The sequence below is a fragment of the Gobio gobio genome, assembly GCF_949357685.1.
Source record: "Gobio gobio genome assembly, chromosome: 20".
NCBI lineage: Eukaryota > Metazoa > Chordata > Actinopteri > Cypriniformes > Gobionidae > Gobio > Gobio gobio.
The window spans coordinates 38,878,010-38,898,665 of NC_137113.1; the positions used below are offsets into that span (position 1 = coordinate 38,878,010).

Genomic DNA, 20,656 nt, shown 5'->3' on the forward strand with positions numbered 1-20,656 from the left:
AATTGAGGGTGATTGGGACAATTTTTGCCATTGAGATGACTTGGAAAAAGTGTCAATCACCCTGAATTCACCCCTATATATAAGTAAATATTGTTTTAGATAGGATGTAGGGTGAACACATTATAGCAGACTTTTCATTTTTCGGTTAACTTTAATTTTCAAGGTGAGTTTTTGGATGCAATGACTGTTTTTTTATGACACATTGTAAGTGGAGTTATAAAATACCCTACTGAAGTGTAGACTATGGTCCCTTTAAGATGTGAAAGGAGGCAGATGATCCTGTAACACGTGTCGCTGCTGTATTGTCATTATCAACCGGTTCTGACTGGAACTGCTGCGCACATACATAAAGATGCACGTGGCATATGTTTACAAATTAATTTACAGTAAGATAATTCAAATTAAAGCGGTCAAATTATGCAAATACCACGAACACTGTCTATATAACCCACAGGAAACTCCCTTCGGTGTACACACAGTGGATGCTTCCTGTAAATATAAACAGTGGCATTTATAATTTCAATAGTGGCGAAAAGTAATCGATTAAGTGTCAACGGGAAATGGTCGATGTTTGGTTGACACTGCAGGCTTTGTTTATTGTCAGTGAATAAGAAAGGAAGTTGGAGCATCGAAATGTGAAGCTGGACCAGCGAGAACAGCTTCAAACCGGTTTATACGTCTGGCAACAAAAGCCGGAGCTCGTGCAGAACACACCGCTCAATGATGAAGGACAGACCGGGATGTTTCAGCCCAACTCATCCACAATCATCCATATAGATCGTAGAGGTCATCTCACATTATGACACGATGATATGATATGACATTTCAAATCATAACGCCGGATTGTCCAAACAGCCTGTTCAACATCCTGAACTGAATTTACCACGGAAATCATCATCATTTCCCGGTTGGGGAGGTAAGACATTACGTTCATTATCTAAGTGAGATGTTGCAATGTTTTAATAGTAATGTCCTGTAATATATTGGATATTTCACAGCACAAACAGCTAACCGTTAGCTTTAAATTAACGTATCGTTTTTTCATTGTTATTTTTACCTTGATAAGATTCACAACAGTTTGAATTGTACATTCGTGTGAAACAAAAAAACAAATGTGGTAAAAAAACAGTATGAGAAGTATCTGAGTAGAGTTCAGGAGCGCGCACGGTTGCTGTGGTGCGCTCTCTGTTGTGCGCCCGTGCGCGTCTCCGCAAACAGTCGTGCGCTGCTTTTACGCGCGTTCCGCACTACTGTCGCAGCCGTTGTTCTTTAGAGAAGAAGTTAAGTTGAGGTTGAAATGTAAAATATCTTCCTCTACCAACAAAATCAGATAGATTAAAAATAATAATAATAAAGGTTTGCCGGATATCTAGCTAATATTTGTCGTACAAAAAAAGTCAATGGAGACTGGGATGCTGAGCACCATAAAAGCATTACAAAAGTGGTCTGCAAAGTGTGTGTATCTGTGTGTGTGTGTGTGTGTGTGTGTGTGTGTGTGTGTGTGTGTGAGAGAGAGAGAGAGAGAGAGAGAGAGAGAGAGAGAGAGAGAGAGAGAGAGAGAGAGAGAGAGAGAGAGAGAGAGAGAGAGAAATGATAACAGAATTTATTTATTTTTTTCTTTGAATTTGATTTTCACCACAGGAAGCCAGTGTAATCATGAGCGCCCGGAACACTAAGCAAGCCCCGGACGGTGGATGGGGTTGGGTCATTGTGGTTGCCTCTTTCATGGCTCAGCTCCTGGCCTACGGCTCGCCCCAGTCCGTGGGGGTGCTTTACCCAGAATGGCTGAACACCTTCCAGGATGGCAAAGGCATGACAGCGTGGGTCGGCTCTCTCGTCTCTGGGGTCGGACTCATCGCTAGTAAGCTTTCAACATTGATATGAGATGCTTAATAAATCTACCCTGCATAAAGATGTGCATTGCATTTTCCCCTTTGTCCGGGTAAATATACTTCAACTGCAACTATAAATATATAGTTATAAATACTGAGCAATTATAAGAAAAGTGTATCATCCTTTTGTTATTAACCTTGACCTTGTTTTTCTTTATGAAACTTGTTTACCAATATAAAATGAAGAGTAGCATGCTTCAAATCAATAGGGCTACAATTGTGATTTTCAATGATTTTCGGTTTGTGTCGGTGGGACATTTGATGTCATGTCCTGTGTTTTCATAAGTCAATCAAAATCTGCACTTCAAATCTGTCTGGTTAAATGCCTCGGCGTACAGCTGATCATTTTAAGGAGAGTTTCCCATTCTCTAATAAGATGATGCTTTCGTCCTTTTGCACAGGTCCCATCTGCAGTGCCTGTGTTGTGAACTTTGGGGCCAGACCCGTGACCATCTTCAGCGGGGTCATGGTCTCCGGAGGGCTTATGCTTAGCGCTTTTGCACCCAATGTTCAGTTTCTCATATTTTCCTATGGGATTGTTGTTGGTAAGTATCTCACTTTTCATAGTTATATTGGTTCACTGTTGTCTGAATGTGGGCTGATGGATGATATAACACTGAAATATACAAAACATGCTCAAATTAAATGCACTTATTTTCACAGTATTTGCTCAAAATCAACTAAAACATTAAACAGACGCCATATTTATTAGGGCTGGGTATTGACACAAATTTCACAATTCGATTAGATTCCGATTAGATTCAATGTCGATTATTTTGGATATATATCAGGTACACATGGCAAATTTTCTCAAGAAAAATAAATCTCTTAACTAATGCTGTAAACTATGGGAATTAACTGAGTTGTATACAAACACTTAAATTACACTCAATTATGTTTTTGTTTTTTAATAAAGTTATATGAAATATAAACATTTAAATGGTCATACAAACTTGCATATAATGCAATCATGCATAGCCTATGTAATATGGTGCATATATTTATCAAAATGCTCCTCTCTAGAGTTAATTTTTCTAGCTGAATAAGTTCATGGTGAGTTCATGGACACTGGATATGGAATTTCTGAGGTAAATGTGACGTTACATGACATTGTTTACAAGATGTTTTACTGTCTTTCCACGGTTGAAACACTGATTGAGCGATTCCATTTGACATGATACGGATCTCGGTAAGTTGTACTCTATCTTTTAACACAATTTCGGACGTTCATTCAATTTTATTTCGCGTGTAACTAAGGCGGCGGAAGAGAAGATCAGTTCACGTGCGCTCCGCGCTGACACTTCTCTTGAGCTGAGCTGCGCCTGAGCGATCTCACGCCACAGCGCCAAAACGGTTTTTATGTTTTTGAATTTCGTAATAAATTAACCTTATTTGAAATCTGAGACTTTGTTTCATATGAATAATAACAAAGCACAAAGATTATTGCGATTTATTGGACGGGAGGCGCGCTACAATGCCCCGTTCATTCATCAACTGAAAACAGGATGACTAATCGATTCTTGGGATTTATGAATCGATATTGGTTCGCAAAAATGAGAATCGATTAAAAGCTAGAAATCGATATTTTTTTACCCAGCCCTAATATTTATTGTCATATTAAATCATATTTTAAATATCTAATATATCTATCAATGTATTACTAACTTAATTATTCTGTAGTTTATTTTTAAAATATTTATTAAGAGTTGGTCTGCTTAATCCCCCTTTTCTTGGACAGCAACAGAAATCTTTACCTTTATTATACTTTATTATAATAAAGGTTAAATGAGCAGGTGAACTTTTCTTTAACCTCACACTTTTATTATACAGGACTAGGCTGTGGACTTGTTTATGCTGCTACTGTAACCATCACTTGCCAGTATTTCGACAAGAGACGCGGCCTTGCTCTCGGCATTGTGACAACAGGTAAATATACGATCAGTCAAAAATAATACACTACTAGTCCAATGTTTGGACATTTATGTTTCTCACAATTTTAAACACCTCATGATCTAAAAGCATGAACATACATTTCTCTAGAAAACATTTTATTTATTTATCATAGTTGGATGGGATAGGGAAATATGTATCATATACGAACTCCTTTAATGCTGTTTAAAAGCAAGTAAAAAAATAAGGTTATACTTTATTTTAAGGTGTCCGTGTTACAGTGTAATTATACATTTAGGTACTGAGTAATATTAATTAACTACATGTACTTACTATAGGGTTGGGATTAGGGTTTGGTTTGGGGTTGCATGTAATTATGTATAATGTATAGTTATTACTACAGTAACTACATGTAACGTGTAACAAGGACAGTGTAAAATAAAGTGTTACTAAAAATAATATAAAAATAGTTTTAATGACTTTACTATTTTTGTAAAATAGTACTTATTAGGGTTGCATACGTAATTTAGGGGAGGAAATCTAAATTGTGATTTTTCTAATAAAAACTTTGTGATTAAAATTCCAAATTTGCTGTGCTTGTTTGTAGGGCTGCACAATATTGTGATATATACTCTATCAATATGGTGGTAACACTTTACAATAAGGTCACTTTTGTCAACATTAGTTATTATATTAACTAACAATGAGCAATACATTTGTTACAATATTAATCTTTATTAATGTTAGTTAATAAAAACCCAGCTGTTAATTGTTTGTTCATGTTAGTTCACAGTGCACACTAAACAAAAACAACTTTTGATTTTAATAATATATTAGTAAATGCTGAAATTAACATGAACTAAGATTAATAAATGCTGTACAAGTGCAGTTTATGTTAACTTAAGTAGTTAACCAATGTTATCTAATGAAACCCTATTGTAAAGTGTTACCATAATAATATATTATATTATTATAGCTTATTTTTTGTTGAGAAGTGCTTTTCATTACAAGTTTGGAAAGATGGTTGGTGTATGTTTTGCATTCCTAAAAGCACTTTAAAGTGAGCCAAACGTGTCTGAACGTGACCCAGATTCGTGTGTAATTTGTGTAATTCATAATGAGCTGGTCACATGTAAGAACACAGTGCCGTGCTTTCTACAAAGTTTCACAGATCAAAGTACACGATAAGGAGTTATTGTCTCCCAAAAGAAAGAACCTATTCTGAACTGCCTGAAACGAGTCATCTGTAATTTCAGCTTCCTGCCCAAACCTAATGAGATTTGTAACAAATTTGCATAAGGCCAGCCTAGCTTCATTGACTGCCCATGAACAGCGTCTACTTTGACCCGTCCTCAAACACTGTAGTTGTAGCTGAGGCCTGGAAGAGTTTGTGTCAAGAAGATGCTGTTTTCTGCGCTGTGAAAGCACATCCTGAAAAGTGAAGCCAAAGCGGCTCGATCGCCCCATGTGGTTGGTCCCAGTATAGCTCATAAACCCCGCCCCCTCCATGTATTCCATGTACAAACTAAACAGTCAAATTACACTTCAAAAGATTTTTTTCCAAAGATGGTTTCTATCATTTTAGGTAGTGTTTATCATGCTGATTTAAGTTCATGTGTTCGTTTTTTTTAAATAAGTTTGGTTTAGTTAGTTATTTGATGCTATAAAAATGGGGGTGTGACATAATTGACAGCTGAGATTGACAGCTTCTCTGTGTGAAGTCGTCACTGAGGCACTAACAGACATTTTTTTCTGGATTTTCAGGAGGAGATTGGAGCTTTAGCTTAAATTTTTTACATTTTCATAACTGTTTATTTCACACCAACATAATGAGTTGTTCTGCAGTAAACTGTACTAACAGATACTGCGGGAGTGTGGGCCGGTTTTGATATCGCGGCTCTACTTCCTGTTCTCTACTGCGTAGATGCAGGTCCCAAATCAGCGCAAGATGTCAGCGCAATATTCGGACATTGGCGGCTTCACTTTTCTCTAATGGAAGATAGTGAAGTGGCGTCGTCCATCTTTTTTTACTGTCTATGATCATGACAGACAGGGCCATCTGACCAATCAGAGCAGAAGTAGGCTCTTGGAAAGGTGGAGTTTAGATAGACTTAAAGGGTTAGTTCACCCAAAAATGAAAATTCTGTCATTAATTACTTACCTTCATGTCGTTCGACACCCGTAAGACCTCCGTTCATCTTCAAAACACAAATGAAGATATTTTAGTTGAAATCTGATGGCTCAGAAAGGCCTCCATTGGCACAATGCACGGTACACTCTCAAGACCCATAAAAGGTACTAAAGACGTCACTACAAAGTCCATCTCACTACAGTGGTTCTACAATAACTTTATAAAGTGACGAGAATAGTTTTTGTGCGCCTAAATAACGACTTATATAGTGATGACCGATTTCAAAACACAACATCATGAAGCTTCGAAGCGTTATGAATCAGTGAGTCGAATCATGATTCGGATTGCGTGTCAAACCGCCAAACTGCTGAAATCACGTGACTTTGGCGATCCAAACTGCTGAATCGACCGCTTCGAAGCTTCATGATGCATTGTTTTGAAATCGGTCATCACTATATAAGTCGTTATTTAGGTTTTTTTGTGCACAAAAACTATTCTCGTCTCTTTATAAAGTTATTGTAGAACCACTGTAGTGAGATGGACTTTGTAACGACGTCTTTAGTACCTTTTAAGGGTCTTGAGAGTGTACTGTGCATTGTGCCAATGGAGGCCTTTCTGAGCCATCAGATTTCAACTAAAATATCTTAATTTGTGTTTCGAAGATGAACGGAGGTCTTACGGGTGTCGAACGACATGAGGGTAAGTAATTAATGACAGAATTTTCATTTTTGGGTGAACTAACCCTTTAATCCTTTATCGCACCGTTTCAGACACTGTGAGAAAAGAGGTGATGATGCCTGTATATTATGAGAAAATGGTTTTTGGCCCTAGTATGCATTAAAACCTATTGTAGGAGACCTCCAACGCAAAATTAGGAAACTTTAAAATAGATTAATTAAATTGCAGCCTTATTAACTGTAGCGACTATGAGTCAGATAAAATAATAACTCAACGGGGAATTGAATTAAAATGAAAGAGACTCGAATTACATTATAATTTATAAATAATTCAGAATTAATGTTTACACCTTAACTTATTCGTCCACCGATATATAAGAACTTAAAGGGGACTCTGTTAAAGGGAAACAGGTCTATTTAGCTCAAATGAATGAATTAATGAATTCATAGGGAATTTTGAGAGTTTTTTGAACGGGCCCTAAATATCAACTCTGCAGCGGATATTAATATCTGAACAATAGTGAAACACTATTTAACAGCCAGGTAACTTAGATCGGCAGTTCAAGACATTAAATTCGTAAGCACATAACACAAGAACAGTTATCTTTGAATACAAACGGAACTTTATTGATTACTCTAACACATCGAACTAATATCTAACATAAACACACGCACTCGCACATTCACACACGTTGCAGAAAAGAAGGTGAGGAAAAGAATACGTTTTAAGAGAGAGAAATTATGAAATCCCAAGCAATATATGCATTTATGACACATGACCTGAAGAAACCATTGATCAGTAACCTCCTATCGTTTCTTAGGCAGGGTTATTACATTTGATCTAATGCACCAGTTCAGCTCAGAATCTAGAGGTATTACTTGCGTTTGTGTCTCGTGTGTCGTCTGACAAGGGGATTCCCTTTCCCCGCTGGAGAGGGGTTTTCCCGGGTCTTTGATTCGCTGAAGGTCTGTCGTGTCTTTTGATCGACGTCTTGGGAAGCCAATCACGTGGCGTGTTGGCGGCTGGATGGAAGTCTTGTGGGCGTTGTTTGAAGTTGAAGCTCGCTGTTGGAGACTCGTTGAGAAACTTTGCGGCGAAACTTAACAGAACCCGAGATAAAACGGAAAGAAAATAAACTTTAAGTAAAAAAAATAAAGTGAGAGAAGAGCAGATGGCCTGAATGAAATCGTTGTTTAACCCATTTTCTCTTATCTTGGTCTGCCACGATCGTCAGATCGTCTCGTGGGAGCTCTCCGTTCAGAACTCATCTGGTCAACTCTGAATGACTCTGAACTGGCTGTGAACAGGCTCCCTTCGTCCGTGTTTTGAGGTTAAAGCTCAAATATTTGCCCATCCCCTGGATGGGTTCTGGCCAAATAGGGTTCAGAGGTGACTGTGTTTCCACCCCTCCCATAAAATTGGGGTAAAATCTATGGTAATTTAGTTTCCTGCTCTTAAGCAGAAAGTAAATTTAGACCTAATTTCTTACTATAAGGACATGATCCATTCTATAAAGATTTCATTCAGCTCATCTGTTGGATTATACCCATACAAACAAAAAGATATCAACACGGTGCCTTTTCATCCACTCATTCAATAGTTACATAATTGGATGAATTGGGAGTGATATACATGCATAATAGTCACGTGTATCAGTTGTAGACACACTAACAAGCTATGTCGAAGGCTATTTGAATGCAAGTCCAATAATTAGTGATTTGATGCACTTCATATGTAACAGTTTCTGTGAGTTTGCTAGGAGTTTTAGCTGTGTCACGTGGAGTTCATTTACCGGTCATTGAAAAGACAGAGATCTGGTTTGTTTCTTTGTCTTGTGATCACACCGAGTCTTTTGTCCTCTTTGTCTTGGTCAAAAGTTCATAGGCAATCAAGTAATTATTATTTAAAAGTAGTAGCTCCGGGCAGAATGGAGCTTCCATCTCTCTGGTGATAGATGGTCGATTTCCTGGGGTCTGGAGCTGATTTGGGCTTTGTAAAGGGGTCATTTCTGATCGAATCATTTGGAAGATTCATTAAACTATGTGTCTGCGCCCACAATTCCTACAGACGCTACATAACTCAAAGCCATATCACAATCTCGGTTTTTATTTTATTTAATCGTGCAGCTATAGTACCAATAACATTCATATCCAATAAAAGTAAAACAATTCAATCACAATATTGGTAATACTTCTCATGTTTGCAGGTACAAGTATTGGAGGTTTTCTCTATGCTACGGCGCAGAATGAGTTCACTGCACTCTTTGGACTCGACGGCTGCCTTTTGCTGATTGGCTGTTTTGCACTAAACATCATCGCCTGTGCTGGACTCATGAGACCGCTGCACCTGCCGGCCTACTACCTGAAACAGAGAGCAGCGCTGGCTGAGAAGGCAGAGGAGAAGGTTCTGGAAAAGACCCCTGTCATGGAGGAACCCATCAAGAAAAATCCGTCCGTCGACCTTCTCATCACAGGAGAGACGAAAGAACCGCCACCGTACGAGAAGAGCCTCTTGAGTTATGTCGCGTTGGTGCGGCTCATGAAGAAGAAAGAGAAGGAGTACATCGAATACTTGCACTCGACAGGGGAACTGCTTCAGAATAGGGTCTTCTTGGCCACGTGCGTGTCTTTGTTCGCGTATTGCCTGGGTGCGTACACTCCTCTTCTTTTTCTGGAGGATTTGGCCCAGAGCGAGGGTCTAATCACTGGCATCAGCACCATCCCGCTGGTCTCGATCATGTCCATTGCTGCAGGTGTGGGGAAGCTGCTGCTGGGCATCATGATGGACATCCGCTGGATGAACAGCATCTTTCTGTACACCTTCACCCTGCTGGGCACGGGGGTGGCTCTTCTCATTATCCCCGTCACCAAGAACTACACTGGGCTGCAGGTCATCTCAGCGGTGCTGGGTTTTTTTTCCGGAAACTGGTCCGTCATACCCTACATGACCACTAAGGTTGTGGGAATGGATCGTCTGACTGAGGCATATGGGATCTTGATGTTCTTTGGTGGATTTAGTATAATGCTCGGACCACCTGTCGCAGGTAATTTTTTGTGTTTTGTTAAATTAGGGCTCAGATGCTATGCAAGCCTTTAACATGACCATTTCAGGAATTTCAGGAGTTTCTTTTCAGGAATTTGAATGGGAAATTCATTTTAGTAATTAGCAAATTAATTAGTACAGACCAGAGGTTGGGAAAAAATAACCTCATGAATATGCAAATTATCCCCGCCTCCACTCACGCAAACCAGCTCAGAGATCCATGTGCTCAACTTTTAGTAACTTTCTGCACAATGGTATCGCTCCTTACAACATCGGACACATAATGTAATTAAGATGATTAGCCCATTGCTTGACTACTTTATCAAACAGCTAATAATGTGTTGCTAATGTTACACAAACCATGTTCCCATTCGCCATCTTCCTTCTAAACATCAGTATCCTTAGAAACTCTTTTAACAACTTCGAACATCAGTGGAGAAAGGCATAAAGTTCATCATAATACACATCATATACATTATTTACCCGACATATTGCTAAATGTGCCCGACTTTTCATATCAACAGAAACATATACAGGGATGACCTGGCTTTTCTTGAGACTCCCCTGCTTCACAGCATAGTTAATTATATGCTAAAGTTCGCTGCACGTTGACGTGATTGGTTACAAGATAGTTTGTGATATCAGAAACACCAGCGATTTCAAACCACGCTTTTGAGTCTTTAGTTCACTGGAGTTTTAAGTAAATACTCAACAATGGAGTTGACTTATGCATTTGCACATGGTTTGTCTGAAAGCATATTAAAAACACCACGTAGGCATATAAACAACATTAAAATCTTGATTTACACCACAGGGGTCTTAAAGGGTTAGTTCACCCAAAAATTAAAATTATGTCATTAATTACTTATCCTCATGTCGTTTGACACCCGTAAGACCTCCGTTCATCTTCGGAACACAAATGAAGATATTTTAGTTGAAATCCGATCGCTCAGAAAGGCCTCCATTGGCACAATGCACTTTACACTCTCAAGACCCATAAAAGGTACTAAAGACGTCGTTACAAAGTCCATCTCACTACAGTGGTTCTACAATAACTTTGTAAAGTGACGAGAATAGTTTTTGTGCGCAAAAAAACCCCTAAATAACGACTTATATCATGATGACCGATTTCAAAACAAGGCATCATGAAGCTTCGAAGCGTTATGAATCAGTGAGTCGATTCAGCGGTTTGAATCGCCAAAGTCACGTGATTTCAGCAGTTTGGCGGTTTGACACGCGATCCGAATCATGATTCGACTCACTGATTCATAACGCTTCGAAGCTTCATGATGCATTATTTTGAAATCGTCATCACTTTATAAGTCGTTATTTAGGTTTTTTTTGCGCACAAAAACTATTCTCGTCACTTTATAAAGTTATTGTAGAACCACTGTAGTGAGATGGACTTTGTAACGACGTCTTTAGTACCTTTTATGGGTCTTGAGAGTGTAAAGTGCATTGTGCCAATGGAGGCCTTTCTGAGCGATCGGATTTCAACTAAAATATCTTCCTTTGTGTTTCGAAGATGAACGGAGGTCTTACGGGTGTCGAACGACATGAGGGTAAGTAATTAATGACAGAATTTTCATTTTTGGGTGAACTAACCCTTTAAAGAATCAGCTTCTTTTCAATTCATGGGAATTGGCCACATGAACCACAGGAAGTTGAATTGAAATGACTTAAGGATAAAGATTTATTTTGAAGACTTTGGCATAAAGTAGACCATTTTGGGGAAATTATGTGTTTTTCCACTATATTTAAATATATATATAAATAAATAGTTTCAATAGGTGGGTCAATGGCATACTTTTTGTCAGGAACTATTTTTTTATCCAAAAATACATTAAAATTGCATTTCAAATATGCGATACAACTCTTTAATAATGAAGATGTCTGTAATTTCAGAATTAAAGGATAGGTCCTCTGATTTACAACCAGCTTTGTAATGTTACAATGTCAGTAGTATGTAAATGAACAATGTGTACTCCTTTCCCTGTAAAAGTCTGCCGAATGATGCAAAAGGCATCATTTAATAACTTATTTTAAAATAACGATTAGGATGTGTATAATCACGTGTAAGGAAAATATGTTATTGCTTTTAACTTTATGGTTACATTTTAGAGTGCATAATTTTGTGTCATCCGGTGGGCTTTTGACGGCCCCAGCGCTTTGTCAAAACTACAGATCAAATGTCCGCATTTTTGTATACCCGACGGACGGTCAGATCAACAGTTGGTGTGGCACCAAAATCAAAAGTGCATTATGAATGTTGACGTTTTTGGCGAAAGGGAACACCACAGAGCTTATTCTTTGTTTTCTCTAATCATGTAGCACCAATTTTATAAAGAAAGGTTCACATTTCTACAGCATAGAAATACAGCAAAGTTGTATTAAAAGATAAACTTGCCATAAATGAATTACCCATTTAATATTAATTTCAGAATTTTGGCTGGCATAAAGTAAAAAATGTCAGGGTCATAACAAAGGGGAAAAAAGTCTCATTAACAGCATAAAATTCTTGAAAATATATATATTTTATTAAATGCATATTAGAAACGTTGAAGGCCTGAAATTTTTTTGTCTTATAAATTACAGTCATTTAGTCATAACCAACATACAGGGAAAAAAATAGAACAGGACTGTGTCAAAAATCTCACAAAACATCAGATAATTTGATCTTTTATGTGAAGGTTAGTTTAGTTTGTAATATGTAGTGCAACTCCCCAAAAATGCAATGATGTTTATGAATTAATAATTTATGATATATATTATACAGTCAAACCAAAAATTATTCAGACACCAGATATCATTTTTTACTAGTGCGTGCAGGACACTACAGTGCATTTATGTAAGTGAGGATAGCAAAATAAAATAAACTGTGACATTATACCCCAAAATTTACCAAAATTATTCAGACACTTTGACCTGACCATGTTTCGCTTAAGTGTTTTGTCTTTAATTGCTAATGTGACCTTTTACACCACAGACTGAACAAAATGAAGCACTGCTTGGTCATTAGTTGACCTAAATTGGTATTATCTAATTGTGCACTTAAATTTAACAGCCAACAGCTGATTGGTTGATCCATTACATACCTTTCTATCAAAGTTATCTGACATTATCAAGATTAATTTGTTCTGAAACAGTTTAACTCTGAGTTCTTGTCATATTTTATTACCATTTTCTAAACTATAGCGAATAAACTGTGATAATGTGAGAAAATCTTGAAGGTGTCCAAATACATTTTGGTTTGACTGTATTTACACACATATCCCAGCCTGACAAGCCAGACCCACATCAAGATGTTGGGTCTGGGAACACACCATTAGCAGGGCTCAATCCGAGAGGCGGGATAAACGGTTGTCTTTCATATTCCCTCTGCATGCAATAGGATAGCGCTACAACCAACCAGAGCAACGAAGAAGGTGAAGCGGAGCTAGTTGATAGATTAAACTTTCGAACACATCTTCCTTTCTTAGGAATGACTTCAGTGCCGTTCTTTGTTCTTTCCTCAAAGAAAAGCTTAACTCCAAGTCTTCCAGAGTCGCGGCCAAAGCCGATTCGAAAGACCGCTCTTCGCCAGCTTCTTTGTTTACGAGTAGCATGCGGAACCGCCGCAACTCTGCCGTCATTATGTTAAGCCCGCCCACCGACTCTATACACGATGTGATTGGCCTGACCAGAGTTTGGTTTTTCCAGCTCGCAAGCCAACGGAGAGTTGCTAGATTTGTTGCTAGAGTTGCAAATTATATATGCTGCCGCTATGGTGCGTCTAGATTTCTAGGCTATCCATTTCCAGTTTAAATGAGATTTTTAAAAGACATCCTGTTTGCTATATCAATTCAAACTCAGGAATCGATTTACAATTTAAAAGGCATTCTTAGTTCAGTTCTAAATGTGTCGAGAGTGTAAAGATTCAGCAGGTTTACCTGTGGCGTGAGATACAGTATGTAACTCTTGCACTTGTTTTGTTTCTCACTCCAGGCTGGATTTACGACTGGATGCACTCCTACGACCTGGCGTTCTACTTCAGCGGGAGCTTTGTGCTGCTGGGAGGAGCTGGCCTTTTTCTCTCTGCTTTGTCCTGTTGGAACAAGAACACGGATGAAACCAACACGCCAGACACAGAATACACGAACGACTATGACAAAGTGGCAACGGTGGCCTGAAGCATGAATACAAGATTAAGTGCTGTACAGAAGATGAATCCTCACACTCTGTAATAAGCTGAAGCTGTCAGCTGGATGTTTTTGCTCAGCACGTTACACTGAAGAATTCTAGAAAATGAAGAAAGGACTGTGCTTAGGTAATTTGTGGCCTTGTTTTAGGAGGCTCTGGTCCTGCGTTCTTTTAGATTTGTTTTGTTTACTGTACGCGGATGGTCGCGGAGTTAATGGAGAGTCTTCAGTGCCATGTGTCACCAATCTTAGAGAAACTGTTTTCAAAATTCTCAAGTTTTATGAGATGACCGATTTGTTTTTTTGTATAGCCGTACAAGACTTCACTACACTAAACTAAATGTCATCTTTTTTGTATTTGGTTAACTATTCCACAATCGGAAAAACGTTCTTCAGTATTTGGACGGGTGGTAATCAATGTCTTGTGCTGTACCAAAGTTTTGATTGTTGTTGGTTTATTTATTGTATTTGATTTGTGTATCTGTAGATGATGTCTCCCCTGTTCATAGGGGTCAGACATGCAGCACTGGACTAATTGTGCTTTTATGTTCATGCCTTGTTTGTTGCTGTTTTTTTGTTATGAAAAAAAGTTGCACAGACTATAGTCTGTAGTTGATTTAAAACCACATACTATAAAGCAATATGTCTCTGTGGAAATGCTGTCAGGTTGTTTTTAATAGCAGTTTAGCGATCTTTTAATTTCTTTAATGTTTTACATATTTTGCTATTGGCTGCGTACATTTGTATTTGTACTGCTTTCTGCTTTTTTGCAGCGAGACATTGTTACTTGAAATATGTTTTATTATATTAATATTCAAGAAACAGTGAAAAGTGGAATAGGACACATGGGTTTTTATTTTCCCCACCACTTTTTATATTGTCAAAAAAAAGGAAACTTTGGTTATGGCACCTTTAGGTGTAGTGCCATTATTATTTATGTTTCTATTATTGTTTGCATTTGTATGTTTTTTATTATTAAAGTATTGATGATATAATCGTTGCTTGCTTTATGGCCATTTTTCCTTTTTTAAACAGCCCAATTTTACAACGCTAGTCTTGGCCTGTTTATGCAAAATGCAAACAAAGCCAGACATACTGTAAAAGATTTGCTCTGGGTTTCTTTAGACCGCTGTGATGTGAGGTGGCCTTGTCGTCTCCATGGAGACAGTAACCATAGTGAACGCAATCAGAGGTCTATTCATGCAGTCACCAGTGTTTACCTGCAGGTTTGGATAAAGGTTGTAAAATGATGATACATATAAATAGTTTTTGATGCTTATTTATGTAAATCCAAGCTGTGATAGATATTACTCTACATATCCAAGAACAGAATACTGTTAAACACAAACCAAAGCCACAGTGCAGAACATATTACCCTTACAAAAAATAAGATTACTTTCAGTCTACTTTTTATGTACTTCTCAGAAATATACTGATACTTATTCTGACAGAAAAATCTAAGTATATTTGGCCCATATACTCGGCCCTGTACTCAGTCTTTTGATCGAAATATACTTAAAAGTATAATTAAGGGGATAATTCACCTAAAAAAGAAAATTAGCCCATGATTTACTCACCCTCAGGCCATCCTAAGTGTATATGACATTCTTCTTTCAGATGAACACAATCTGAGTTATATTGAAAAATGCCCCGGATAATCCAAGCATTATAATGGCAGTGAATGGCAGCCCAAAATTTGGAGCCCAAAAAATTGTATCCATCCAACCACTACCGATGGACTGGCCTACACAAAAACTTAGATACTCAAAATTAGGACAGTATGCATGAAAGTATGACAGTATGAAACAATGTGAAAAAAGTATTGTGTAGGCTATACTCAATCAAAAGCGTAAACACAACTACAAGCCAAGTGTACTTAAAATACTTAAAGGAATAGTTCACCCTCAAGCCATACGAAAAATATCCACATTTAACATGTTATAAAGTAAAATATCTAGATATTTTACTTTATAACGTGTTAAATATGGATGTTTTCCTTACACAACCACATCGATTCGCTTCAGAAGCCCTTTATTAACCCCCGGAGCCATGTGGATTACTTTTATAATGAATGGATGCACTTTTTGGGCTTGAAATTATGGGCTGCCATTCACTGCCATTATAAAGCTTGGATTAGCTGGGACATTTTCACATTTAGAATATATGTAGAATGTAGTAGATATAGAATGTCATACTAGGATGGCTTGAGGGTGAACTATCCCTTTTAAGTATTTTAAGTACACTTGGCTTGTAGTTGTGTTTACTCTTTTGATTAAATCTAGCCTATTAAATACTTTTTTCACATAGTTTCATACTGTCACACTTTCATACATACTGTTTTATGTATGTTCCTAATTCTGAGTCCACTGTTAATGGTCGTGTACATATGAATTTGCTTCGTTTTCACTGTTTTACGCTAGGGGGCGCTATTATGCATATTCTAGTACAGAATCAAAACATTAAAGTTAAAAAGTTGTTATTTATGTATACAGTACAAACAGCGTGTGAAAATGTAAATATTAATAACAATTATAAAATGTTAAAACATTTGTAAAATAGTTTTATTCAACATGTTGTTTTATTTCTGCAATGTGTTTTTGTAAAGTCATCATTTTGTTATAATATTGTGAATTTTATTTATTTATTTTTTGCAGGTGCATTGAAATGTATTAAAATCAGACCAAAAATCGTAATAATCAAACTAAATCATAATAATTATTAAGGCTAATAATAATATAGTACCCACAACAATACAAAAAAAAACATTAAAACATTTATTGTCTCCATTTTTTAATTAATAGACAATAACAAATTAGATTTCAGTGATATTTTGACCACTCAAATAGGAACATCAAAGTGTACTTTCATAAACAAAAAAATTTATTTGACTAGTAAACTATCAGTATACCTATAAGTTCACTTGTAGTTGAAGTACAAGCGAAAAACTTTAGTTGTGTAGCCTACTCAAAATGTACTACTGTTACAATATACTTAAAAGCTTATAAAAACTTTTATTCTCTAAAAAGTGGGCCAATGTATTCCCAAGTAGTATTGAAACAGAAAACTTACAAGTATACTTCTAGTACATTGATAGTATACTTTCATAAAGTATATTTTTAAGTATAGGCCTACTATGTTGACGCGAGAGCAGACTGTCCCATACAAAAAATAAGTATACTTCAAGGTTATTTTATCAAGAATACTTTAAATATACTTGAAATATAAGAATACTTAATGAAATTAACTTGAACTGAAGTATAATTATTTTTTGTAAGGACAGCTCAACACGCGTGCGTGGTGCTCTCGTGAACGCGGATTTGAGATTAATATTTTGTACAAAACAACAACAAAAAAGTGGTAAATTAAGTAGTTTCATCAAGTAGTTAACAAAGTACTCACGAGTCACGTCGCTTCATAAAACTGAGGTTAAACCCACATTAATGATGTCTTTATTACTTTTCTGGGACTGTGGTAGTTGTTTATTTGTCGATGGAGGGACAGAAAGCTCTCAGATTTCATTAAAATATCTTTATTTGTGTTCGAGATGAACGAAAGTCTTATGGGTTTGGTACGACATGAGGGTGGAGTAATTAATGACAGAATTGTCCTTTTTGTGTGAATTAACCCTTTAAAATCAGTGTTTGTAATATAGTGAATGTAAAAGTATTTATCTATTGAATAGTGCAGTGTAAAAGTAAAACTTATTTTATACGCAAGGTTAAGATCTTGAAATACAGCCTGTAATCATGGCAAAATAATCTTTTATAATAAATTTTTATTTATTTATTGTTTTAGTTTTAAGCATTTAATTTCGTAAGATTTATGCTTTTGGACTACTGAGCAGCTTATATTGAATTGTAGGTACTTTTTCTGTCTGTTGGAAATAATATAACAGCTGACTAAGATGAAAGAGTGTAATCCATCTGCAGTCTGGGTTTGGCAAAATGTCCAGAGAGGAAGAGGAGGGAGAGTAAGGGCAGACACACACTTCCTCTATAAACGATGAAAGGTCTCCTGCATACAAAGTTAAAATAAATAGTGGTGCTTTACACAATTAATTATATTTTCTAAGTAAAATGTAGTTTATCTGCTTATACTGTATCTGGAATAAAGTTATTTTATGTAAAAGCAAAACAGGCAAAACACGCCTCACCTGCAGTCACCAGAGGGCATCATTGAACAAGGCAGGCAGTCCTGCTATAAACAACTTCAGCCTAGATAAGATTTTGACCATTTAGTCAGCAGTTAATAATAAACAGACACTAAAACTTGTTTAATATTAATATCATGCCATCATGTTAGTGATACGCATAGAACATGTCATTGGGTAGAGCGCCATTTAAATGTTTAGACTGATTAGAGAATGGCAAGCCGTTTTAATAGTGTAATTGAATGAGGCAAAACATCAGAGACACTGAAATATTATTGTCTTATGAAGATGTAGCTGCAAAACTGTATCACAATAAGTGGCCGATTGGTGACCATGGTAACAGCTGAAACGGATGCTGATGTCCTCCGCTGTTCAGATTGCCATGTCTGATGAACTTATAAATAGCCTCCACAGCCCAGTGTTTTTGTAGTCTTCGGCTCTGAATGGTTCACATGATGGGAGTAAGCTATTTTATGTGAATGTGTGAGACTTCAGATGCTCAGATTCAACTAGGAAAATAAGTGCACTAAACTGTAAAACTATTTGCGCTACAAACCAGTGTGTTTATAATTAGGACAATACATTAAATAATATGGTAAGAAATACCAGTTTGCAATTTCAAGCAGCATGATGAGCATGGTAGTTACAGTTAGCCCATAAACGGAGTGTATATTTACACCAAGTGTGCAAATAGTGTGCTTGTTGGCAAGTGCTACTCGCACTAGCTCCGCCCATAGACCGTAAAATAATATGGACGACGCTACTTCATTCTCTTCTGCTGAAGGAAAGTGAAGCCTCCGAAGGTCCGAATATGGAGCTGACATCTTGCACACATTTGGGGCAGAGTCTGCGCAGTAGTGACTTCAGGACCGGAGTCTGAGCAGTAGAGAGCAGGAAGTAGAGGTGCGATATCAAAAGCCCGCCCACACTCTCGTAGATGCAGAACAATTCATTATGTCGGTGTGAAATAAACAGTTATGGAAATGTAGAAATTAAAGCTAAAGCTCCAATCTCCTTCCGGAAATACCGAAAAAAGTCTGTTAGTGCCTCAGTGACAACTTCACTCAGAGAAGTCACAGCTGTCAATCATGATGTTACGACCCCGTTTTTATAGCATCAAATAACTAACTAAAACCAAACTTATTTAAAAAACAAACACTTGAAATGAAATCAGCGTGATAAAAACTGCCTACAATGACAGAAACCAAAAATTATTTGAAGTGTAATTTGATTGTTTACTTTGTCTCGTGTCCATTAGAATACATGGAGGAGGGGGGGTTATGACCTATACTGGGATCAGCCACCTGGGGGCGATCTAGGCGCGTCGGCTTCAGTTTTTAACACGAGTACGGCAGGCCTGGCTCCGCCTAACAATGCCTGGTTGGGCCAAACAAGATTACAAAAAGACGGACTTATTTGAAAGTCTTCAGTGGTGTAGTCAGTAAAGTATAAAGATCTAGGTTGACGCGATCGACGCGAGTTCGAATCCGCCTTTTGCTGAGCTCACTCTTCTCCCTTTTCCCATCAACATATCACATCGGAAAGGCATTTACTTTCAATAAAAATTAAGATTATTCTAAAAATGGAAATAAAGTTTAATAATAATAAAAGCATTTATTGGGTAGGGTTAGGGGTAGGTGTAGGGAGAGCTTTTATTGCCCCATTAAGGCGGCATCCATTTAATAATTTTAATAAATATAATAATTTACACTCTATGTTATTATTGCATCCTGTTAATGTTCAACAATACTGAGGTGCAAATAGTATGTTTCTGTCAGAATAAAGTATAAATTGCAAGTAATTACTATTTAAACATATTGCAAAGAACTGCTACTTTTAACAGGTGTAAATAGAATATATCACTATTTTCACTTAGTATGCTATTTCACTTAGTAAATAGCATCTACAGCTATTTGCACTTATTGTAATATTATCTATCGCTAAGAAAATATGTTATTTTCACTTGGTGTAAATAGCATCTATCGCTATTTGCACTTCAAATAGCCGCTGCCAAAAATAAAACTGAACAGAATATGACTGTTCAGACTGAGGTCGCATTGCGAAACATTATCTGTATCTAATTTAGGACCACATGTGGAAGTGGCCCAAATCAGAATCGAAAAGATCAGATTCCATGTGGTTTGTGCTGTTCACACTTTTATAGAGAGAGAGAAAAAAAAGATCTGTCACATGAAGGAAAAAAAATGCTTTACAGCACATTTTATTTCTGTATTTGATCCACTTTTGTCTGTGTATCAGCTTTACAATCACATGGCAAAACAAGAGCTGGGTTTATTTTCATCCAAAAGACTCTGACTAACACATCTTCATGTAAGAAATCAATTATCTCAAGAGTAAATGAACTGCATTCTGTTTTTCTGGCTTTTGTCCATTGACAAAATATCCATTAGCTGAGTCACTCTCTAATTTCATATTGGATGCCGTGTAACCACATTTACATCATGTAATGATTTATCAAAGTGAAACGGCTTCTGTTCAATAGCACTATGAAACTTAGGTATCCTGAACTGTCTTTTAATTTTGTGAAAGCCCTTGGGAGGCTCTCCAGTACCGTACATTTAATTTTCCATGGGGGCATTAAATATCACTGGGTATTAGCATATTGTTTTTGCCTGTGCAATATCTTTGTGCATCAAAGACCGTAGCATTCATCAATGTCAAGTGCAATAACTCA

At 37.0% G+C, this 20,656-nt stretch overlaps 1 protein-coding gene across 1 annotated transcript; it reads left to right on the top strand.

The window, feature by feature from the left end:
* The first annotated feature begins 307 nt into the window (after positions 1-307).
* slc16a9b (solute carrier family 16 member 9b) lies at positions 308-14,812 on the top strand. Its single transcript, XM_079801202.1, has 6 exons — positions 308-916; positions 1,642-1,861; positions 2,294-2,437; positions 3,723-3,818; positions 8,798-9,634; positions 13,618-14,812. Exons 2-6 carry the CDS (start codon positions 1,657-1,659, stop codon positions 13,800-13,802), a joined length of 1,467 nt encoding a protein of 488 aa, XP_079657328.1. The 5' UTR covers positions 308-916; positions 1,642-1,656; the 3' UTR covers positions 13,803-14,812.
* Positions 14,813-20,656: the final 5,844 nt, after the last annotated feature.